At 45.6% G+C, this 24,688-nt stretch overlaps 1 protein-coding gene across 1 annotated transcript; it reads left to right on the top strand.

The window, feature by feature from the left end:
* Window positions 1-1,241: 1,241 nt before the first annotated feature.
* Window positions 1,242-22,846, top strand: ACOX2 (acyl-CoA oxidase 2). The gene is made up of 14 exons (XM_056852425.1): window positions 1,242-1,401; window positions 2,683-2,845; window positions 5,077-5,228; window positions 7,906-8,013; window positions 8,689-8,808; window positions 10,238-10,353; window positions 12,093-12,265; window positions 13,503-13,665; window positions 15,799-15,989; window positions 16,557-16,718; window positions 18,603-18,708; window positions 19,043-19,260; window positions 20,989-21,121; window positions 22,761-22,846. Exons 1-14 carry the CDS (start codon window positions 1,242-1,244, stop codon window positions 22,821-22,823), a joined length of 2,028 nt encoding a protein of 675 aa, XP_056708403.1. The 3' UTR covers window positions 22,824-22,846.
* The last annotated feature ends 1,842 nt before the right edge of the window (window positions 22,847-24,688 follow it).

Genomic DNA, 24,688 nt, shown 5'->3' with positions numbered 1-24,688 from the left:
AGGTGATGGCCACTTCCACCAATTCCCCCTCTCTCTGCTCACCCCTGCTTTGCCTCCTTGCTCTGTCTTTTGACCCATGAGATGTTACTTGCTATTTGCTTCAACTATAGTTTTTATACCCCTCCTTTCTCCCCATTTGGGACCCATTGTTCTCCTCTATCAACTTTTTCCCGACTCCATTTTATCCTCACAACCACCCTGTGAGGTATTATTGTTATTATTATTTTTTAAAAAAATTATGCTTCCTTTCTACTCAATCTGGGTCCACAAGGCAGTGAACATAAGAAAAATGTTTCTGCAATTAAAAATACAGTTAAAATGATAAAATAAGCAAACATTACTAGAAGGAGGTCCAGTAACTGTTATCGGGTATGCCAGATGGGGTTGCCAACCTCCAGGTGGTGGGTAGGGGAGCCCCTGCTATTACAACTGATCTCTACGCAACAGAGATCAGTTCACCTGGAGACAATGGGCACTTTGGAAGGTGGACTCTATGGCATTATATCCTATTGAAGTTCCTCTCCTCCACAAACCTGACCTTTCCCACACTCAACCCCCCAAATCTCCAGGTATATCCCAAACTGGAGCTGGCAACCCTAATGCCAGACCAGACAAAAAAGTCTTCACCTGCTGGTGAAAGAGACCGGTAGAGGAAGATAGATAAACTTATGGTGAGAGCGAGTGACTGGCCCAAAGTCACCCAGGAAGTATCCATGGCAGAGTGGGGATTCAAAACTTGGTCTCCCAGATAATGCACCTACACGCTTACCGCTCCACCACACTGACTTTAAACAAAAAATTAAGCCTCTTGCTTCCTGCTTCAGGCTTCAAAAATGAAGGAGTTGGCAAGCACCTGCTAGACTACAGTATGTGGCTGCAATTGGCTAGTGGGTTTCCAGTCCAGAGGCTTAACAAGTCTTTTATCAGCTTTTCCCAGTTGGCTAATGACCCTGCGTTTTATCTACCTCTAGTTGCTATGCAATTACATCTAGACCTTCCTCCTTTTTTTTCTCTGGACAGTTTTCATTCGCTTGTATCTCAGGAAACTCCATCACTTCTTCAAAAATATAATCATGTTGTCTTCACAATTTGCATGGGTTCTTGTCCTTCTCCAGTCCCTTGATATATTTTAGAGTGATTTTTCCCCCCTTTCTTGTAAGGCATCAGAAGACCCTCAGATAAAACAACGAGATAGCCTAATTGACACTGTCGCTTTTCTCAGTGTTCCTTGAACATCCAGAATGGCCTTCCAGAATGTCAATAAAGGTTTCCAGAGTTCTGCTGGACAAGACGTGAACCCAGATCTTGACATTGAAAGGAAAATTGCCTCCTTCAGCGTAGAGAGGCTTACCAATATACTGGATGGAGGTGCTGAAAACACCCAGATCCGGCGGAAAGTCGGTAAGTGCGCATATTGGAAGGAGCTCAGTGTCTGCTTGATGATGCGGTTGGATCTTCCCCAGTCTCTCTTTCATGTCTCATTTATTTATTTTATTTATTTTTCAAATTTATATCCTGCCCCCATCCCTAGCAAGCAAGGCTCAGGGTGGGTAACAACAATCAAAACACAGAATGTTTAAAATACATAAAACCATCAACATCAATTAAAACCATACACTCCATAATCATTTATACGCAGATGGCCATAAATGTACCTAGGTGCAATAGAATATCACAGTGCAGTATCAGCAGTTCAGCCTCCCCCCCCCCCAGATTTCAAGAGTGATGGGGCGGGATGAGGAGGCCAGTAAAGCTGGTTAACTTCTCCTCCTTTGCACTGATGTACCGTAAAATATTTTTCATGCTGAGTAATTCTGATTTCTGGCAGCAGCAAGCAAAGAAAGGCAATACCCAAAGGCTAGAAGTTAAAATGGGGGTAATTGTATTCCACGCAATGTGCTGAGGAGCTGCGGCTCTATGGTTTAGCGTCCAACTTGGATGCAGAAAGTTCAATCCCCAAGGACTCCCATTAACAGGAAGCAGGTGATGTGGAAGAACCCTTACATGAAACACTGGAAAGCTGTTGCCAGTCAGAGCAGAGGATACTGACCTTGATGGACCAAGGGCCTGACTCAGTAGAAGACAGCTTTGTGTATTCATGCAACTTATGAGAATTTCAGTTGACAGCCATAACATGTTGAAGAGTCTACTGTGTTGCACTAGGGTCCGGGAGATCCAGGTTCGACTCCCCACTCTGCCATGGAAGCTTGGCTGGGTGACCTTGGGCCAATCATACTCTTTCAGCCTGACCTACCTCACAGGGCGGGGGTTAGGATGAAGTGGAGGGAGGGAAAATGATGGTTGTAAGCTGCTTTGGGTTCCCACTGGGGAGAAAAGCAGGGTACAAATATCTGAATCTATTAGAGAGAGAACACTAATAGATGCACTGAAGAGATGAACAATGGGTTGTGTATGTGCTCACTCGCTAAGCGGGCTTAGAATGTAATTCAGCAAAACACCTTCACATATGCCATGTGCAAGAGTTAGAATGTTCAGGGGAACACTAGAAATGTTCAGAGGAGCCTTTTACATCAAATTCCCCGTGAACCAACATGAAGCAGAGACGCTCCCTGCTGTGGAGCACCCAGTGAATTTCTCTGCAAATATTAGTCTGCTTGCCGGCGGGAGATCCTTGTGCTGCGGCCTCATTTAAAAACAAGCATCTTGTGGCATATTCTGCAGATGCAGTTCTCCAGAGCGACCCAGAATTTAGCAGAGAAAACCAGTACTTCCAGAGCCAAAACGAGAGATACGAAGCTGCTGTCAGAAGGTCTCTTTACCTCTCCAGGAAGATGGATGAAATGGGATGGACCGCCGATGGACCCGAACAGAAATATTGCTATAGGTAATGTGAAAGAAACTCCCCACCCAAACCCACTTCATGCTGTTAAATTATATTGTTTCAGATGAGATAAAGGATGAGTTCCAAAATAGGAAGAGCTAACCGCCCCCTGCCAAGGGTGTGGGACATGGTATAGGGAAGATTGCCAGATCCATACCCTCTTCTTCTTTTTTTTAGAACGTAGAAGAAACCATTTTTACCAGTACTTTTAGTAAACTGGCAGAACAAGAAATGAGAAGGCTGCCTATTTTGGATGAGGATCATTACAGCTTGGAGTGTCTTGTTAGAAGATGGACATCAGATGGAAATCTAGATTTCCTCCCTGGTACAAAGGCCTTTAACTAGGGTTGCCAACCTCCAGGTGGAAGCGGGAAATCTCCTGCTATTACAAATGATCTCTAGGTGACAGAGGTCAGTTCACTTGGAGAAAATGGCCACTTTGGAAGGTGAACGCTATGGCGTTAGACCCTATTGAAGTCCCTCCCCAAACCCCACCCTCTTCAGGCTCCACCCCCCAAAATCTCCAGTTATTTCCCAACCCAGAGCTGGCAACCCTGCCTTTTACCAACGTTGACTAATTTGCCAGTGATGCCCATTCCTTGAAAACCTTAAGTTGGCCACTGCTATCTATGTTCTGGTCACATCCAGGTTGGACTACCATAATGACCTCTGTGTGGAGCTACCTCTTGAAGACTGTTCAAAAGTGTCAGTTAGTTCCAGTTGTGGCAACTGTGAATCTTGTGTCCATCACTGTCTCTCAGCCTCAACTTCCTCACAGGGTTGTTGTAAAGATAAAGCGGACGAGGGGAGAACACTAACTTAAACTCCTCGAAGGAAATGTGGGATTGAAATCTAATAGATAGAAGGAAGGTGGGAATCCTGCTTTGAATACTCCTTGTACTTAGCTGCAGGATGAGATTAGAATGGAAATTTGAAGTGAAGTGCCATTGGTAGGTTAATGATACACAACTCCTACTTTTCATCTAAATCGCAAGAGTCAGTAGATGTTCTGAATATGTACTTGAAGTCAGTAATGGGCTGGATGAAGGCCAATAACCTGAAGCCCCCTAGAGCTGATTTGGAATGGGAAAACAGCATAGGGACACTGCAGTTTTGATCAGAATCAGGCCCCTGCATGCTGGATAATTTAATTTTTAAAAAACTCTGGGACTCCCAGGGTCTGGCCTTAGGGTAGCAGGAGAGTGAAAGTGGTTTCTCTGGAAATGCAGCTAGTCCGTGTTCTGTGTTTTGGCAGCCTTGGTAAACGTTACAGAAGGAGAAAAGCCGCTGCTGCTGTTGGAATGAAATGAGTTGATTGAGTTTTGTAATAAGGAAATGAGCTGGTTTGACTTCCCAGTCAGAGGCTGACACAACAGGCATGCTCAGTCAGGTTCTGATTGTAGGTCCTCTTATAGTTCTGTCTTCACATGTTACATTTTAAGGTGTGCACCTCATGAAGCTGCCTGATACTGAATCAGACCCTTGGTCCATCAAAGTCAGTATTGTCTACTCAGACTGGCAGCGGCTCTCCGGGGTCTTAGACAGAGGCCTTTCACATCACCTACTTGCCTAGTCCTTTTAACTGGAGATGTCGGGGACTGAACCTGGGACCTTCTGCATGCCAAGCAGAGGCTCTACCACTGAGCCACAGCCCCTCAACAGAGCTGTTTTCTGCAGATCAAAGCATAAGAGCAATCCAGCATTGGTCTTTTTCCTGATCAGGGATACACCTAAACACAGAAAGTGTTAGGATTTCACGGGCTGTTGCTATCCCCCTCCTATAATATCTGGGTGAACCCCACACATGATGCAATGTTGCGCTTTGCATTGTCCCGTCCTTGCCTCTCGTCATTGGCTCTTATCAACTAAGCAACATACAAGGTATGTTGGGCCATGCATTGGGTATATCTACATATGGCTTCCCTGTAGCATCTCACCAGCCACTGCAGGAAATGGGATGCTGGTCTGGAGAGACCATTGGTATGATCGAGCATGGCTACTCTTCTGTTCTTGTAACAATTAGCATGCCAAATGTGTTTGCAAACCCAGGTGGCATATAGGGATGCTTGTTGGATAGGCAAGATTGGAAAACTGTTCGTGGTGCTAAATTGAAATGCACTTTTGAGATGCCATTGAAAATATAACCAGTCCCATCCAGGCCACTTTAGGATCACCTCATAGACTGTGCATTTGGGACCAGTGTCTGTAACTTAACCTGCATGTCCTTTTTGCAGGGCGCTTGGAGATGACTTGGCATTCAGCGTGCACAATGTCTTTATGAAGAGCATTCTGGGGTTGGGCACAGACGAGCAGATCGCCAGGTGGATCCCTTTGGCAGAAAAGCATTACATAGCAGGGACGTATGCCCAGACTGAACTGGGACATGGTAAGTTCTGCGAACCGCTCGTAGCTTCCCAGAGCTGTTGCCCAAAGTTCTGTCCAAATGCCTCCACCTCATGTTCATTCAAGAAGTACGCATGTAGCTCTCCCTTGATGCTCAAGAGGAAGAAGAAGATGATGCAGGCCAGACTGAAAGGAGCAGGATTGTCTCATAGCTGACCCAGAACTGCCCAGACATCATTCCAGTTAGCAAATGCCTCCCAATTCTATGGCCTGCTTGTGTGTGTGTTAAGTGCTGTCAAGTCGCTTCCGACTCATGGCGACCCTATGAATGAAAGTCCTCCAAAATGTCCTATCTTTGACAGCCTTGCTTAGATCTTGCAAATTGAAGGCTGTGGCTTCCTTTATTGAGTCAATCCATCTCTTGTTGGGTCTTCCTCTTTTCCTGCTGCCCTTAACGTTTCCTAGCATGACTGTCTTTTCCAGTGACTCTTGTCGTCTCATGACGTGACCAAAATACGATAGCCTCAAAATATTGTTGAAGGCTTTCACGGTCAGAGTTCATTGGTTCTTGTAGGTTATCCGGGCTGTGTGACCGTGGTCTTGGTATTTTCTTTCCTGACGTTTCGCCAGCAGCTGTGGCAGGCATCTTCAGAGGAGTAACACTGAAGGACAGTGTCTCTCAGTGTCAAGTGTGTAGGAAGAGTAATATATAGTCAGAAAGGGGTTGGGTTTGAGCTGAGTCATTGTCCTGCAAAAAGTATCAAAGGTAATGTGCTAATCATTGTCCTGTAAGTATCAAGATAATGTGCTAATGAGGGTGTGGTATGTTAATATGCCTCAGGATACAATGGTTCCATATTAACATACCACACCCTCATTAGCACATTATCTTGAATCTTACAGGACAATGATTAGCACATTACCTTTGATACTTTTTGCAGGACAATGACTCAGCTCAAACCCAACCCCTTTCTGACTATATATTACTCTTCCTACACACTTGACACTGAGAGACACTGTCCTTCAGTGTTACTCCTCTGAAGATGCCTGCCACAGCTGCTGGTGAAACGTCAGGAAAGAAAATACCAAGACCACGGTCACGCAGCCCGGATAACCTACAAGAACCAATGATAGCCTCAGTTTAGTCATTTTAGCTTCTAGGGCCAGTTCAGGCTTGATTTGATCTATAACCCACTGATTTGTTTTTTTGGCAGTCCACAGAATCCATAACGCTCTCCTCCAACACCACATTTCAAAGGAATCTATTTTCTTCCTATCAGCTTTCTTCACTGTCCAGCTTTCACACCCATACACAAAAGGATACAAAAGGACATGCAGGTTAAGTTACAGACACTGGTCCCAAATGCACAGTCTATGAGATGATCCTAAGGTGGCCTGGATGGGACTGGTTATATTTTCAATGGCATCTCAAAAGCGCATTTCACACCCATGGCCTGCTTAGCATAGCAATTTTGCCAGCCCTGATCTAAATGCAATGGATCTGCTGAGAAGATAAAACGAGTGAGAGTAAATACTCTGAAATCCAGTTTTACTGAATGACTTTTGAGGTTAAGATCATTTGCACACCTTAAGCAACAGCTTTAGGAGGTAGATGATGGTTCTCTCTGTGCATTTTCTTTTTACCATGACCTTCATCCAAGGAGATGGACACAGCTCTCTCCTCCCTCTTTGAATCCTCACTGTAAAACCCAGACTGTGTCCATGCAGTATTAGATATTGTGCAGTCATTGCACTCTGTCACCCATTCACAGCTGGATTTCCCTGTAAGGACTGCTATAACGCAGTGGTAGTGCAGCATCATATGGTGGTCACGTCATGATATGACAAGAGTCACTGGAAAAGGCAGTGGGAAAAGTGGGAGGCAGCAGGAAAAAAACCAACTTGAGATGGATTGGCTTGATCAAGGAAGCTAGGGCCCTCAGTTTGCAAGATCTGAGCAAGGCTTTTCTCCCTCTCACATAATATTAGAACGTGGGGTCATCTGCTGAAGCTGGAGGGTGGAGGGATTCAGAACTGATAAAAGGAAGTATTTCTTCACACAACGTATAGTTCAGTTGTGGAACTCCCTGTCCCAGGATGTGGTGATGGCTGCCAACTTGGAAGGCTTTAAGAGGGGTGTGGACATGTTCATGGAGGATAGGGCTATCCATTGCTACTGGTAAAAAAAAAATTGATACTAGTCATGCTGCATACCTATTCTCTCCAGGATCAGAGGAGCATGCCGAATATATTAGGTGCCATGGAACACAGGCAGGATGGTGCTGCTGCAGTCGCCTTGTTTGTGGGCTTCCTAGAGGCACCTGGTTGGCCACTGTGTGAACAGACTGCTGGACTTTATGGACCTTGGCTGGTAAAGATAGGATGTTTTGGAGGACATTGATTCATAGGGTCGCCATGAGTTGGAAGTGACGTGACAGCACTTAACGCACACACACAGTGCAGCAGCCAACATGTGGAAGCAACAGAGGAATGTTACATTGAGATTCCTTTCATGAACTCAACCCCAACCCTGAGCCAGCAACAGGGAACCTAGAATTAAAGATACTTTGAACTGAGATGTCTCTTAGGGTGTAGCTGACAAGAAAATGGGCCCTGTCATGGCGGGCGCCCAGGCAGGAGGGTTTGTGGATCTTGCTAGTGGCTGTTGGCCTTGGAATGTTCTGAAAAGTTATGTCCATCTGACTTCTGTTATTGTTAAGGAACTTACCTTCGGGGTTTGGAGACCATGGCCACTTTTGATGTTACCACGCAGGAGTTCATCCTCAACACACCAAAGATCTCTGCCATGAAGTGGTGGCCGGGAGATCGTAAGTATCCAAATGTATTAAATATCCCCAGTATTAGTTTTCTTTTCTTGCTTTGGATGTTTTCCTGGCACTTGGGAAGTATTATATCTAACAGTCAAGTGTGGCCTAATCTGTGGATACTTAAATCTATAGATCGGGGCAACAATGACACAACACAGATACTTCAGGAAACTTAGGGGAGACCCCCCCTCCCCAATTTGCAGAAAAAACTGAAAACCTTAAAAAATTATATTGGAAAGTTTAAATTCCCCTAAAATAAAGAGTGTTGTCGGCACACATACAGGCAACACATCTGCCTTCTGTCCTGTGGTAGTAGCTTCTGGCTTGGTGGTGGTGGCAGTTCCAGGTGGACTCCAGGAACCGCCCCGAAAAAAATGCAAATTAGAAACTTTGATGGCGATTGGTCTAACTCATAAACATCCCTCTTGCTTTATGTGGGGTTTCTAGTTTTGGAATTTCCTCAGGTCATGTAGTTGATTTGTGGCCGAGGTCGAGAAACTAGTAGATTTCAGTAGCCATTTTGTATAGTTCATGTGAGTCAAGTGAGCTGTCCATGCCCATTCTGAATCCCTCGACTTTCCTCTTTCTGATTACCAGCTGGAATGAAGCTCTTCACTGGAGTGCTAAGGTGTGAAAAGACTGGTTATTCCCTCCCCCTTTTTCTTCTACCTACAGTGGGAAGAACAGCGACACATGCTGTGGTTTTCGCTCAGCTTTATCTAAAAGGAAAGTGTTATGGGATACATCCATTCATAGTCCAGATCCGCAGCCTCCAAGATCACTCACCAGCTCCAGGTGACTTACTCCACAGTGTGCGTTTCACTCTCCAAAATGCTGGACTTCAGCCTCCAGGGATCAGAATGCTGTGTTGTGCTCCCAACACTAGTATCTGTGAGCACTATTGCCAAATAGTAATGGCATAACATTTGGTTACAGACTACCCTTGGAAAATGCATCTGAGCCTTGTCATTCTCTTCTAGCACCAGGAATCTGGCCAGAAGTATCTGTTTTACCAAAAACGACCCCCTGTCTCCAAACTGTCCCCTTTCAACTAAACCTACCTACCAGCTGTTGCATCCTGCCAGCTCCACAGCATTTGCAGTGGCTCAGTGGTAGAGCATTTGCTTGGCATGCAAAAGGCCCCATGTTCAATCCCCAGCTGCTCCAGTTAAAGGGACTAGGCAAGTAGGTGATGTGAAAGACCTCAGCCTGAGACCCTGGAGAGCCGCTGCCGGTCTGAGTAGACAATACTGACTTTGATGGACCGAGGGTCTGATTCAGTATAAGGCAGCTTCATGTGCTTCAACACACTTAGAGCTAATTCACAAACTGATCCAAAGTCTTTGCGGAGATCCCCAGACCAAGGGAGGCGGACATGTTGGCTCATCCTTCCCCAAAACTGGATCCAGCCCAATGCCCAAACCTCCAACAAAAGCTGTGAGAAAACATACACTTGACCCCACATACCAACATCCCTGTTAAAACACTAAACCAAGGGAGGGTGGGCACGGGGAAGCCAGGAGCCAACTGACCCTGACACCCCAGCCGTGGCTCCCTAAATAAAGGAGGGGCAGACCAGAGTGTCTTCTGGGCACTCCTGGAAGCCCTGCCCCTCCCTCGTAGGCCTAGGCGCCCAGTGGGCCTGCAGCTGGGGCCACTTCCCTTAGTCCCCTGAGAAGTCCCCTGAGGGGAAATCCTGCCCTCTCTTCCACTCCCCAGACCTGCAACTAGGGTTGCTGGGTCCCCCTCTCCTCCAGTAGGAGATTTTTGGGGTGGGGACTGCATGCGCATGGCTGCAAGCAACGTGACCCATTGCTCCCAGTTTACTTCTGGAAGCGCCGCAACACAACGGGATGATTTATCCCTCAAACCCCCATTTGAGTGGTAAATCGTCCCTTCGCTTCCGGAAGTAAACCGGAAGTGACAGGATTGTGTTACTTGCGGCCACATATGCACACGATCCTTGCTTTCACCCGGCCGATGGATTGCCGGGCAATAGCCCGCCATTCCAAGCCACCTGGCAACCCTACCTGCAACCAACACCCCCCATCCCCAGTTAAGGCTGGGGCCATTGCTTCTCAGAGGGGTACTCCTAGAACATGTTCGATCGCAGTGTGTCTCTGGCAGCTACAAGGACTTAATATCCTGTGAATTAGCCCTGAGTGTGATGAATCACTTGGATGTGTATAATCTGTTTGTTTCTTTTTGGTTTGTTTTCCCTCAGGAGTAACCGTGGGGGACATTGGTCCCAAAATGAACTTTGCGCAGACTGACAATGGCTATCTCATGTTGAAGAATGTTCGCGTCCCGAAGAAAAACATGCTGGACCGGTTCTCTCAGGTGCCCTTGGGCAGGGGAAGCAAAGGCCCCTGGCAAGCAAGGTTGACATTCAGGGCAGAATTTCTCTTAGAATCTGTCACCTGGGCAAGAATTTTGATAGCTTGAGAAGATTCCTGAGATCTTCCTTAAAACAGCAAAGCCATTAACGCACGGCCACTTTCTCCCGGGAATGCAGCGAATTGGTGAGGTCCCCACGCACGTGCCTCACCCACATGCACGTTGAACCCTCTCCCTTTTGCTATATCCCCGGGAGAAGCCATTCCTCTGTTGTCGCGACTTAAAATGGAAGGCGCGCAACAGAGGAAGGAGCTCGCCCGTGCAGGCTGGGAGCCTGGATCGACTCTCCACCAGGAGACTTCCGGGTCCCGGCAGCAGCAGCTCCTTTCCCCACTGGGTAGAAGGCACTGCCCGGCCCCAGCGGGGAAAGGAGCAGCCGCACTTTTTCCTCCCCGGCACCCAGCCGGCGTTTCAAACTCACCTCAGAGCAGCCTGCTGCCTGGATCCCCGCCATCAGAGGCGAAGCGACAGCGGCAGCCCCTTCTGGCGCCATGGCTGTGCGCTTCCAGCCGCTGCAAAAGGTTGCCGGGTAGAGGTTTGCAGCAGCTGGGGCCGGGTAGTGCCTTCTACCCGGTGGGGAAAGGAGCCAAATTTGTTTGTCCCTGTTTTATGTCCCCGTGCTTTCAGTTTTTTGAATGCGGGGACATAAAACGTGAGATAGGATAGGGACAAACAAATACGATTATAGCCATGCGTTTATGGCCCAAGGGTCTCGCCCTCGTGGCTGTGAAGGGATATTTGAAATCCTGCAAGCAGCATCTTGCAAAAGCTTCAAATGCTTAAGGACTAGAGCCTTGACACACTGGCTGCCTTGCCCTACAGGCCCCAGTCATCTGCCTTACACACTGCTCCTGCCTTTTTCCTCCACCGTTCCTTGCTAAGCCCTACAAATCTATTACCTGAAATATCCCAGTATGTCAGCTTCACCATATATAAAAGGCATTACTATATGCAAATAATAAATGTGTATGTGTCTGTTAATTCTTTTGATGCAATATCTTATCAACTCTCCCACCACTAGGGCTGATTCACCTTCTGTTTTTCGCTCGTAGTATCACCCCCACGAATGTTTCCTAAGAATGTTCCAAGATAATGTGTGTACTGTATAGAGTCAAGAATAAACTGTACTGCTTGCATTAATCATTAAATGTTGAAGACATAGGCTGAAGACATTCCCTAAGTGCTTACCTATGGAGGATGTAGAAAGACACCGGCTTACTTTTCAGATGTTGCCGTTACCCCCTTTTCTTCCCTAGAGGCATTCATTGCAATCACCCAAGTTATCATTAGATTTCATAGGTTCATCAGAGAACCTTGCTGTCTTTGAATGCCCATCAGTTTTATTTATTTACCATATTTCTTTGCAGCTTCTCAGAGTCCTGCTGGAGGTGGATAACAATTATAAAATCACAATATTAAAAACTCAAAACATTTAAAAAGCCCAAGTCATTAGACATAAGCAGCATTAAAACTGTCCATAAAACAAAGCAGACCACTAACAGGCTGGAAAGATAAAACCCCTACTTAAAACAGGTGCCTGGCAAGCCTCTAGGGAGAAGGCATTCCAAAGGCGGGATGCCACCACAGAAAATGCCCCGTCAGTGCAGTTTCCTACCCCACTTTGCTGTCTTTCATAATTTTCCTCTTCTTTCCCCCCTCCTTAATTTCCCCACATATTCCAGGTTCTGTCAGATGGCCAATACATCAAACGAGGAAGTGAGAAGATTAACTACCTGACTATGGTTGTGGTCCGTGTGAGCATTATTCGGACCGAAGTCTTAACCATTCTGATGAAAGCATGCACTATCGCTATCCGATATTCTGTGGTGCGGAGACAGTCTGAGTTAAAACCCGGGTACAGTACGTGATGAGGGTCTGGCCTCAAGTAGAGGCATGTGTAACTTTCTAGCTGTTCTGTTGTTGTTTCTATTCTCTCTCTCCTCCTTTTGCAAAAAGCCATCATTGCAAGTTTGCTTTCCTTCCCCAATTTTTTTGGTGCATCTGGGGAAGGAAACCATTTATTAAGATGGGGAAGCTGCAACTACCTGATGTTAAGAAGGCTGCTGCGACACGGCATGGGACACTGACTTTTCCCCTTTCTATCTTACAGTGATTCAGAGCAGCATACATGACTCTCCTCTTCCAGACCCCATTTTGTTCTCACAACAGTCCTAAAATAGACCTTTGTCCAGAAGGGAGGGAGAGATCTGAGTTCTGCTATTCTATTCTGGTGATTTTAATTGGATTTTTTTTTTTAAGTATGATTGTAAACCACCTTTAACCACCAGTAAAGGCACAGTATAAAGGTTTTAATAAATAAGTTGAAGGGGCTATGGCTCGGTGGTAGAGCATCCATTTGGCTTGCAGAAGGTCCCAGCACCTCCAGTTGAAAAGACCAGGTGGTTGGTGATGTGAAAAAACCTCTACCTGAGCACCTGGAGAGCCGTTGCCAGTCTGAGTGGACAATACTCAATTTGAAGGACCAGTGGCCGGATTCAGTAAAAAGGCAGGTTCTTGTGTTCAAGTTGTTACATTATAGGAAACCCAAATTCTTTAACAGGCCACTGTTTTCCCATCATGACCACTTAGCAACTTTGCTGCCCGCCCTACAAACACACCCTCTTCTCAGAGATGACTACATGTATGTTTGTTTTTAAGGTGGCATAACTTATTTCTGGTGCCTTTCGCCGTTTTGATGCAGGGAGGCATTTGCCTGAATTAGCCTGCAAGTGAATAGTGATGGTGGAAAGTACCATCAAGTGGCAGCTGACTTGGCAACCCCATAGGATTTTCAAGGCAAGAGATGTTCACAGGTGGTTTGCCATTGCCTGCCTCTGTGTAGCAACCCCGGACTCCCTTGGTGGTCTCCCTATGTGGTAAGAGCCACCCTCTTGAAAACTAGCCAATGTGGTGATTGGAGAACTTCCTTCTGCAGCATATCCTATTGGTTGACTTCCCTTTTTGTTAGGAACCTGTAATTGGTCAGTCTCCGACGCTTGAAAGCATTGCAGCTTAAGATCCTTCTGCCAGCAAAGCCATTTGCAGCTGCTTCAGCCAGTGAGTGCCATCCATCATTCCATCTCTTCCCACAGGGACCAAGAGACAAAGATTCTGGACTATCAGACTCAGCAACAGAAGCTGCTCCCTCAGCTGGCCACAGCCTATGCCTTCCACTTTGTCTGTGACTACTTGCAGGAAGTCTTTGACAGAGGCTATGCAGAAACCAAAGAAGGGAAATTTGACTTGCTTCCAGAGGTAATGTGAAGGGGAAACAACCTTCCAAAGCAGCCATTCTCTCCGGGTGAACTGATCTCTGTCGCCTGGAGATCAGTTGTAATCCCAGAAGATCTCCAGTGACCACCTGTGCATAATCCTGGCTAGTTGTTAGGCTTGCATGTGTGCCTTCTTCCTCCCATCTCTTACTCATATAAAGGAATCCCAATTAGAAACAAACTCCAGCCATCCGTGATGTATGATTGCAGGTGGATGGGTTAACTGGAATTCAGGTACCCCTCACCAATCATAGCAGCCCTAATAGCCCAGCTTTCCCTGGGCTCATCAGGGCTTGGGAGCCATGTAGGGTTGGCCACATGGTTAGTTCTTGGATGGGAGACCACCAAGGTTGCTATGCGGAGGAAGGCAGTGACAAGCCACCTCTGAATGTCTCCTGGATCCGTTCACCATCAGTCATTTGCGACTCAGCGGCATGTTCTTCTTCACCAATTGTGTTTCCAGACCAGAAATTAATCCACACTTAGAAAACCAGCTTTTGGGGGGAGGGGATAGAACTAACTTCAGTTAAAGGTTGGGTTTGGGAGACTAATTCCTCTGTGTCTGTGTGCCTGGATTTATATGTTGTAGGTAACAAGAGTTAGTTGTTAACTGGGATTCGTTCATCACGCTCCACACAGGGAGGGAGGAGCAAGGTTGCGTTCCTGTTGACTTAATATTGGTTAGGTGTCATGTCTAAACACATGAAAGATCTAGCTGTGGTATCGGCTTTTGCAAACCTGCAAATCCTCAGTTGATTTCCAATCCATAACTAATACACATGCATACACGAACTTGCAAATAGATCTGATTCTGATGTGCAGAAAACTCACGTGGTCTATTCCCCTTGGGGTATACCACGTCAGGTTGTGTGTGGGGGGAAATGCATGACTGAATGCTATCCCACACTTAAGACAAAGAAAGAAGCAAAATACACTCACTTTCTGCATTATGGTACTTTGTGGCTTAGACAATTCTTTGTTTGCATTGTTCTCTAATTCTGTAATCCTAGTCCTACTGCAATGTTTATTGGAGATAGTTGCTGTCCACCCGAATAGTTCTTATAACTTGTAATCCACCTTGAATCCCTGTGAGAATGGTGGGCTATTAATACATTAAATTAAAATAGGATTTCAGCCTCAAAATTTGTGACAATCATGGGACTAAACAAAAACACTTTCCCCTGATGTTCTGTTTTCTCACATGCAGGAGGTTTTAATGTGGAGAAATCATTCAACTTTGCTCAGTTGCCGACTGAAGGGGTACAGTTTCAGGAGGACTGTTCTAGGCACTTCTCTATTAATAAGCAGACTTTCTCCCAAGGGAATAAAATAGGAGACCTACTACTATTTCTTCCAGTGTAAGGTTATATGAGCCAGAGCGCACTTCATCAGATTTACTGGAGCGTTAATCCACCAAGATAATTTATATACACTACAAAAAAGTGGGAGAAATATGATACAAAGAGGCTTGTTCAAAACAAGGTCCAGTCCCAAGTGTAACCGCTGCACTAAGAATGGGTGTGGGACACTCATCATTAGCGAGTCAAAATGTAAGACCTAGAGCAAGATGAAAGAAGCAGATAAAACAGGAAATTACTGAGATATAGCTCTTCTTCCAGTACAATCTGTTGCCATTCAGAGTTTTCCTGTAGTTTCATGTTATAATTATTTGCAAGCTTATTGCATAGTCACAAACCACAGATTCCAAGACTGGGCACGGTCCAGCCAAAGCCATTCTTAAGTTGTATTGATTTTTGGTATGGAAAGTAGCAATAATAACAACAATATAACAGCATTTTTAAAAGGTTGTCACTGAGACTCTGGAACTTAAAAGTACTTGACTTTTTGGCTACATCCTGTCCATTTTTTGGATTCGAAAGAAGTGTTATTTAATTTATTTCAATCTCTACCCTGTCCCAAGGTTTTGATGCAAGTAAGAATATCACAGATAGATAATGGGACATGTGACAATAGATTGTATAAGAGGATGGTAGGAATGTATATATATTTTAAAGAAGCCGAGCAACTGAATCAATGGGAGACTGTTGTTGTGGGGCCATTTATAACACCTCACCTTGTTCAGAGAAACGTCCTGATCCTTTTGTCCTTGTCACAGCTTCATGCGCTCGCTTCGGGCATTAAAGTGATCGCCACAGGCTACAGCTCAGCAGGTGTGGAGGCGTGTCGGAGGGCCTGCGGGGGACACGGGTACTCTCTCCTCAGCGGCCTGCCTTCCTTGTACACAAAAGTGGTTGCATCCTGCACTTACGAAGGGGAAAACACTGTTCTCCTCCTGCAGACAGCCAGGTATCCTCGCTGAACTTTCTGGTTCCCATTGGCTGAGCTGATCTTAAGGCACAGAATGCTCACGAACGTTTCTACTGCCCAGGGACCAAAGCTGACAGAACATTTGCTGTCTGGTTTCTGCGAGGGAGAGAATGTTGTTCTTTGTCTGGGACTAAAACATCGCACAAGCTCCAAGGGCAGGATTCGTAATATTTGCAAAGCAAAATGGCATAATCTGTTTTTGGTTTTTTTATGACTGAGTTGGTATGGAGATAAGGATTAATGAAAAAATATTGTGAGGCAATAAGTGTGTGGGGGCAGTGTACGATTCTGTAGTATCACTGCAATCGTTCTCTCTTTAGCAGAATACAGTGCGTTATCTCCTTAATAAGGAGGGTTAGAAATTTCCCATTCCTTAAAAAAACGTTCCCAGGGATTCTGCTGTAGAGTTTGTATAATATAATCATAGCTTGCAGGTTCTTAAATGTCTGTGTGTTTCTTTAAGACATATGGTTTAGATGAACATACCTTTAGTCTGGATATATTAAGAAGAGTGAAAAATGATGTGACTCATTTATCTGCCATCAGGTTTCTAGTAAAATGCCTTGGGATGGTGAAGGCTGGACAACCCCTTCCTTCGTCAGTTGCCTACTTGTCTTCCACAAGCTCTGGGAAATGCCGAGCCCAGGAGAAAAGAGATTTTCTAAATCCCAATGTTTACATTGAAGCTTATAAGCAGAGAGCCTTCAGGTTGGTTTAAAACAACCCAATTTGTGAATGGATTTAAATCCCATCCTGTTCAAAAGTCACAGGTGTGGGTGGCACCCCAGCAGAGCAAGAGTTGAGTAATGAGAAGGAGGGGTGGCTTTGAACTACGTTGCTATCTCTCTGCCTGACCAACCTCACAGAGTTGTTGTCAAGCTGAGTTTCTGCCCCAAACTCCTTGAAGGGACAGGCAAGTTACTCCTGGAGTTAATAACAACATTAAAGGCACAACTGCTGTGTTTTATTATTTTAAGAGCTAGTTTAAATGAAAACCAACAAAACCTGAAACTTATTAAAAATCCCCAGCATATCACTTACTGATCCTGATAAAAGTGGGCTTCTCAAACATGCTCAGCTTTACTCTTTAAGCATGGAAGAAGGAGGCACTCGTCTTGTTAGTGGCTTCCTAGAGGCACCTGGTTGGCCACTGTGTGAACAGACTGCTGGACTTGATGGGCCTTGATCTGATCCAGCAGGGCCTTTCTTATGTATTTATGTTCTTATGAGGCCTTGCACAACTGAGACCACCTACTTAAAACGCTTCTATGTGCTGTGCCTTCTTTTAAGTTTGTACACAGGAGATAGTCAGCCAGGGTGCTCTGAATCTGCCTTTGAGAAATCAATCTCATTTTTATTCCCTCTAAGGCTCCCTTTCTTTTGCTTTATCCCCATAACCTTGTCAGGTAGGTTAGCTGACTGGGAAACAAATCTGCCTCTCCCCAGTCCAACTTGAACAAATGCCTCAAAGCGAGCCTGGAAGTCAATAGGGCGCCTGTAAAATGGCATACTGCTGGTGTAAGTTGCCTGTGACGACCTGGCCCTGTCTGAAGGCGATCTGCTGATTTCTGAGAGTCAGGGTGAGGCTGGGACATTATGTTTGGATGTGTGACACCCATGTTTGGCAATTCATCTCAGCAGCTGGTCATGTTTTTTTTCCAGCTTGACCTGCCTCACATAGCTGTGTTGAGCTTAAAATGCTCTCCTGAACGGCTTGGAGGAAAATAAGATCCAAATTGAGTCAGTGTGATATAGCAGATACAGTGTCAGATTAGGACAAGGGAGACTCAAATGCACACTCAGCCATAAAGCTCACTGGGTACCTTGGGGTTATGGGGGATGGGGAGATCTCTTTGATGATTAGTGTACTCATGGCCTAGTGTTCATATGTGCCAGAAGGAAGTGGCAGAAGTTGGAGATGTTAGGTGGAACTGAACTACTTCAAGACTCTAGGCAAGGGTGTGTCAGATTCTTTAATTGTCAGTTTTAATTTTTTTAAAATCCCTACAAATAGATAGCGAGCCAGCGTGGCGTAGTGGTTAAGGAGTTAGACTAGGATCTGGGAAACTAAGGTTTGAATCCCCACTCTGCCATGGAAACTTATACACTCTCAGCCTTGACCCTGGCAAGTATTTGGATCGGAGACCTCCAAGGAAAACCAGGGCCATGATGCGGAGGCGGGCAATGGCAAAGCACCATTGGAATATCTCTTGCCTTGAAAACTCTATGGGGTCGCCATAAGTCAGCTGTGACTTGATGGCAAAATAATAATAATAATAATAATAATAATAATTAATAATAGATAAGTAGCACTGTAGGGAGAATGATTTAGCCTAGCCCTCTCTCTGACATGATGGGTTCTTTTGTAACTTGAGGTGAGTCTTGAAGACCATTCACCAGTGGTATCAGTTAGAGGTGATACCATCTAGAATTCTCCCACCTTATCCTGCTGCTGCATGTATAGACTGGGCCTCTCCTCTTGCTGTAAAGGGCCTAAAAAGAAGAAAGGAATTGGAAATATTTGCAAATATGTTTGAGAGTTGTTATGGACCATTTTATATGCATCACACAATTTTTCACTTCTGCTCCCAGGATGGTAGAAAATGCAGCCATCAAACTTCAGTCTCTGATTCAGTCGGGAACAGCACAGTATGAAGCGTGGAACTCGTGCTCTGTACAACTGGCATGGGCTGCTATGGTAATATTCTTGTTGCACCACCCTATTAGATCAAATGGTAATAAGCTTGCGTTTAACAGTTACAACCAGTATTGTCCTGATGCATCTCAAGGGTTGCCTGGTAACCCCTCCTGCGTCTCCCTCCTGTCCTCCATTGTCCTGGTCGGAGTTGGGAAGACTCCCCTCAGGCCTCAGAATGGGAAGGAGAGTGGGTTCCATCATCCAGCTCTTCTTCCTTCTCAGAGCTGGTTCTCTCTTGCTCCGAGGGCTCAGACCTGTCTTTCGTCCAGTTATTTTGCCTCCATTTTGGTAAACAAGCATGACTTACAACTGTGTCTGCTTGTTACTTTTTCAGGCTCACAGCCACTACATTGTAGTACAAACCTTTGTCAAAGCCCTAGAGAAATTTGAAAAAGAATTTCACATCCAGAGGGTCCTGAAGAATCTCTGTGACCTCTTTGCCTTACATGGGATCTTCTCCAATATGGGGGACTTCCTGCAGGCTGGTCACCTCTCTGGGAAGCAAAGCGACATGGTGACCGAATCTTACCTGGATCTCCTGGCTGTCATTCGGTAAGCTAATCCTCTTCTCATGCCCTCCTGCTGAAAAATGTTTCTCCGTGTTCATGTCAGGTGGACACAGATGTATCTATGAATCACTAGCAAAATACTTTTCCTTAGGTTAGTTGAGGAGGGAGGCCCATATGCTGAAGGAATACCTGTAGGAAGCACAAGGTAGCACTCAAAAGAGCCATTTTGTGCCATTACCAGGGTCTCTTTCTGTGAAGTAGTGCCTGGGTCAAATTTTGTCCCACCACAACAATGCTGGGTCAAATTTTGTCCCACCTCAACAATGCCGTCTCCAATTTAAGCAGTTTCTCACCCTGGTCTTTCTCACCCATGCTGCCTGAGAAGCTCTTAATTAGGCATACCAGAGAAAGAATCTGGAACCTTCTGCATACAAATTCTACCACTGTGTTATGACTCTTCCCTTTCGAATTAGGAGCGCTCCACAGTCAAAGTGCTGTTGGTGCATCCCAGCAGACTTGTAGCTTTCAAGCATGGTCCTTCCTCAAGCAAGATACAGATGGTGTTCATAAGATTGCTGCAGGAACTGGGGAGGGTCCTTAGCCCAGGAGCAGAGCATATGCTTGTTATGCAGATGGTCCCAGGTTCAATCCCTAGCATTTCCATTTGAAGGATCTCAGGTAGCATACTGGCAAAGGCCTCACTGAGAGCCTCTACCAATGGGAATAGATGGTACTAGGTGGGGTGAGAGTGTTACCCGACTTAGAGCGTCTCCGCTTTAATTGCTGGAATTAGCGTGTGACAGAGCTTTGCAAGAGGTTGGGTAACCAGGATTTTTGCAGCCAGTGTATACAAATGAAATGGAGTTTTATTATAAAATGATTTCAAGCACACAAACTAAGCAGAAACACACACAATTCATACAAGAGCTCAGAATTAAAAGGGTGGAGGGGTGGGAATCCAGAGTTAGGGTTCGGGTGATAAATACCGATCTTGAAGAGTAACGTCCGAGTGAAAGCAGCGCTGTAGGGGGGAGGAAACGAACCAGCCTTTCCAGAAAGTAAAGCGAGAGACTTTACACACAAGTAAGGGGTGAGTGTTCAGATCCAAAGAAGCACACACAATGAATGAAGAAAAAGGGCCAATATTTATACTTTAAATGGGCCCGGAGGTGGTATGGGGTAATTGGCAATGAAAGATTCCCTTGTGTCAGAAAGTCGGCCAAGGTCTCATAATCTCTAGCTTAATGAAAATCATAAAGTACTTTGGTCCTACCTATTGTAACAACAGTTTCCTTCTTCCTTCCATCTTATCACACAAGCCACCCCCCACAAGCCTTCCATTCACAAACCAGCAATGCTTCTTTCGCTCACCTGTCCCCTGTGCTTCGTCCTTGGGTTGGATCCAGCTAGTTTTTTTCTGTCAATTTCTCCTTACTACAACCCTCATTCAACATGACTTTTGTGCAGGCAGGTCCACTCACCCCCAACACAGTTTTTGGGAGGAGGGGTCAAATGGGATCCCATTCCTCCTTTTCCACCAGCAGATAAGTTGGTTACTTCCAACACCTTGTTCGTAACGTGTTCACAGCTGGATATATTCTACAGTTTATGACCACATCATACAGACCTGGAAGTGAAGAGTAGGCACCAAACTGCATCCTGAGAATCTTTCTTTCTTTCTCTTTTTCTTTCTTTCTTTTCTTTTCTTTTCTTTTCTTTCCTTTCTTTCTTTCCCTCCCTACGGAGTAACATGTTTCCTTTGCTCCCACAGGCCAGATGCTGTTCCACTAGTGGACGCTTTCGACTTCTCTGATGCAAATTTAAATTCGGCCATTGGATGTTATGACGGTCGTGCCTACGAGCGGCTTTTTGAGTGGGCTAAGAAGTCACCAACCAACAACCAGGTGAGAACAGCATTTCTGACATCTACGGATTGCCAGATGCTCTTAAGGAAGGTCCTGCCTGGCAGTGTTTCCAATCACTGGGAATTAATTGCCGGCCCTGCACTAAAGCAGATCTGGGTATTCTTTGAGCGAGCAGCAGAAGCAGAACAGATTATGCAAAACATAGGTACATTTGCTCAACAAGTCATTTCCTTTCCTAGAGACAGAATTTTGAGTTGTTTTAGTCCAGGCTGCACTAAGATACCATGATAAACTGTAGTTCAGGGGTCCCCAATATAGTGCTTGTGGACACCGTGCTGCCTGCCAATGCCTTTTTTGGCAGGTGTTCTTAGAAATTGGGTGGGGCTAAATGGAGCTCTTGCCAATCAGGGCTTCTGATTGGCCCCTGCAGATCCAATTGGATGCTCAGCGGCAGCTGTCACCACACTGTTGATTATATTTTCTCACTCTTTCCTAATAGCAAACCAACCCATAAACAAAGTATGCCTAGTAAATGTCATGATGTGATATCACCCCATGGGTCAGCAACCCCATACCTTTACCTTTTTTTAAATCTCAGAGTACACCTTTGTCAGTGCAGCAAGCAACTCTTGCAATGCAGAAGTTTCAGAAAAAAGATGCCATGTGTCCAAGGATAGGCGAGCAGGATTGTTTTGGGCTGTCACTGAGTAGACTGAAGGAGGAAGGAGAGCAAGAAAGACACAGCCGTAGTCACATGAACACATGAAGCTGCCTTACACTGAATCAGACCCTTGGTCCATCAAAGTCAGTATTGTCTACTCAGACCGGCAGCGGCTCTCCAGGGTCTCAGGCTGAGGTCTTTCACATCACCTACTTGCCTAGTCCTTTTTACTGGAGATGCTGGGGGTTAAACCTGGGACCTTCTGCACGCCAAGCAGATGCTCTACCACTGAGCCACAGCCCCTCCTAACAGTCCTAACAAGGGAGCCTCATTTAGGCGAGGGCAATTCAGGTTGCAGAAGCAGCGTCAAGACTTCATGCGGATGTGAATCGAGGGGAGGGAACCATCAAGGGTTGCTGTCTGTTTAACGCCAGAGGAGGGAAGTGATCGCTTTTAGGGGAGGGGCTGCTTCCTTCACAGTTCCTCCCATATTGGATCCAGCAAGTTGGGCCTGCAGCTGCATCTTTATATTTCCCTCTCCCTCTAAAAGATGATGAGTTCCAGTTGCAGTGTGAATGACTTTCTCTGGAATAACAAAATCCTCTTTTCTCATCTGAAAGTGCTGATAATGCACATCGTGAGTTAGGTGATGCTCACGGAGGACAGAAACACAGTGTCCATGGCCCCAGCTACTGAATGCAATATTATTTTTCCCCTCCCAAAGCCCTTTGCTGACTTGACGGCACACGCAGACACACACACAACAGAGAAAGACAGAGAGAGAGAAGAGGAATGCACTTGCAGAAGCAGGATTCCATTAGAACATCTCTCTCCAACTGGATCATGGCAAATGAGGGCTGTCTTCAAAATGTGCCGTTCGACATGAGGAAATATAGGCTTGGAAGCTCTTAAGGCTGAGAACAGAAGAGCAAACTAGCTGCACTGCTCTGTTGTGAGTTCAGAGACCTCTTGGCCATCTCTGGGCCTGATGTCATCTTGCCTCTTGTCTCCCAACAGGACAACCAGGCCTTCGAGAAGTACTTGAAGCCACTTTTCCAGAATGCCCTGTCAAAGCTGTAGAAGATGGGAATGGAGCCGAGGGAACTCAATTTGCTGCCGCCCTCAAAATAATGCCAGCACTTACCAGTCCTACAACAAAGATGACGTAATAACTGCAGTCCTCTGCCTGCCAGAAAAGCCCATCAAAATGACTGGACGGGCAAGAGCTGAAAGGCAGACAGTCAGCTTACACAAAAGATAGAAGGGACTGTCTTCTTTATGTTCATCAAGTAGACCATATTTTATCTTAATCTTCACATAAGAAATTGGTAGTCGTAGATTGGCAGCACTTGGAGCGGTGGAACCTAATCTGGTGAAGCGGATTCGTTTCCCCACTCCTCCACATTAAGCCAGCTGGGTGACCTTGGGCTAGACACCGGTCTCTTAGAGCTCTCTCAGCCCCACCTACCTCTCAGGGTGTCTGTTGTGGGGAGGGGAAGGGAAGGTGATTGTAAACCAGTTTGATTCTTCCTTAAGTGGTAGAGAAAGTCAGCATATAAAAACCAACTCTTCTTCTTCTTGCAGTTGTTGCTGAAGAATCCCTTAGACTGGTCTTTTTAGGACCAAGGAAGTGGTTGTAAATAAACACACATGGAGTTGCCTTATACTGAGTCAGACCACTGATCTGTTAAGGTCAGTATTGCCTTCTCTGGCTGGCAGATGCTCTCCAGTGTCTCTCACAGAGATCTTTCACAGCATCTGCTACCTGATATTTTTAACTGAAGATGCTGTGGATCGGATGCTCTGACACTGATTTCCTACATACACATGAAGCTGCCTTATGGGGAGTCAGACCACCAGTCAATCTACTCAGATTGGCAGCGGCTCTCCAGCATCTCAGGTGAAGGACTTTCATATCACCTCCTACCTGTTCCTTCTAGCTGGAGATTGAACTTGGGACCTTCTGCATCCCAAGCAGATGCTCTCCCCTCTCTCAGGTTGTTCTAATATAATTGCTGCTGACTGTTAAATTCACACACACAAACCAACAGACATAGAGATTGCCCCAGTTTAAGGATTTCTTGCACTTACATAAAACACATTTTGTGTTGGGCCATGTAAATAAATCATCTACCAAAATGCCTAAAAAGATTCTTAAACACTACAAGGTGACCTTTTCAAAACCATCAAACCTTTGTAAATTATTGGCTGCAGCCTTAAACTGGGTTATCTGGAATTAACCGGTTAGTGCTGCTACATTCTGAAAAATCTCTCAGGTTGTTCTTATATAATCGCTGCTGATTGTTTAATTTCACACAAACCAACAGACACGCGAAAGGACTGAAAGTAACCTAATGATCATCCAAGCCGACCTCTACCACTCTGCATATTAACAGCCATATAAGTTAATCTGGCTTTGTAATGGTTTAGCAAATAAATTGTTATCCAGCTGGCTCAAGAAAGGGGAGGGAGAGAGAAATATTGTTCGGTAATAAAGAGCATTGTGAAAAAGTCTCACGTCTAATTTCTGGCATCCCTTTTTCAGGTTAACAACATGTTATCTTGAGCTCATTAGAGGAAGAGTGAGCTAAAATAAAACTCACAGGTGAACAATCTTGAACATTAAAGGTCCCCTGTGCAATCACCAGGTCATTCTTGACCCACGGGGTGACATCGCATCCCGACGTTTACTAGGCAGACTTTGTTTGCAGGGTGGTTTGCCATTGCCTTCCCTAGTCATCTTCCCTTTACCCCCAGCAAGCTGGGTCCTCATTTTACCGACTTCGGAAGGATGGAAGGCTGAATCAACCTTGAGCCGGCTACCTGAAACCAACTTCCGTTGAGATCGAACTCAAGTCGTGAGCAGAGCTTGGACTGCAGTACTGCAGCTTACCACTCTGCGCCACGGGGCTCTTATCTTGAACAGTCCTCGCCTTAAATCTCAA

This window comes from Euleptes europaea, chromosome 1 (genome assembly GCF_029931775.1).
Source record: "Euleptes europaea isolate rEulEur1 chromosome 1, rEulEur1.hap1, whole genome shotgun sequence".
In the NCBI taxonomy this organism is placed as follows: domain Eukaryota; kingdom Metazoa; phylum Chordata; class Lepidosauria; order Squamata; family Sphaerodactylidae; genus Euleptes; species Euleptes europaea.
The sequence above is the reverse complement of the archived record's forward strand: the minus strand, read 5'-3'. Positions and strand labels throughout refer to the sequence as shown.

Coding starts and splice junctions, on each gene's coding strand:
- ACOX2 (XM_056852425.1), top strand. CDS start 1,242: ATGGCCTTCCAGAATGTCAATAAAGGTTTCCAGAGTTCTGCTGGACAA. Junction 16,719..18,602: donor TATAAGCAGAGAGCCTTCAG/GTTGGTTTAAAA, acceptor TTCTGCTCCCAG/GATGGTAGAAAATGCAGCCA. Junction 19,261..20,988: donor GATCTCCTGGCTGTCATTCG/GTAAGCTAATCC, acceptor TTGCTCCCACAG/GCCAGATGCTGTTCCACTAG.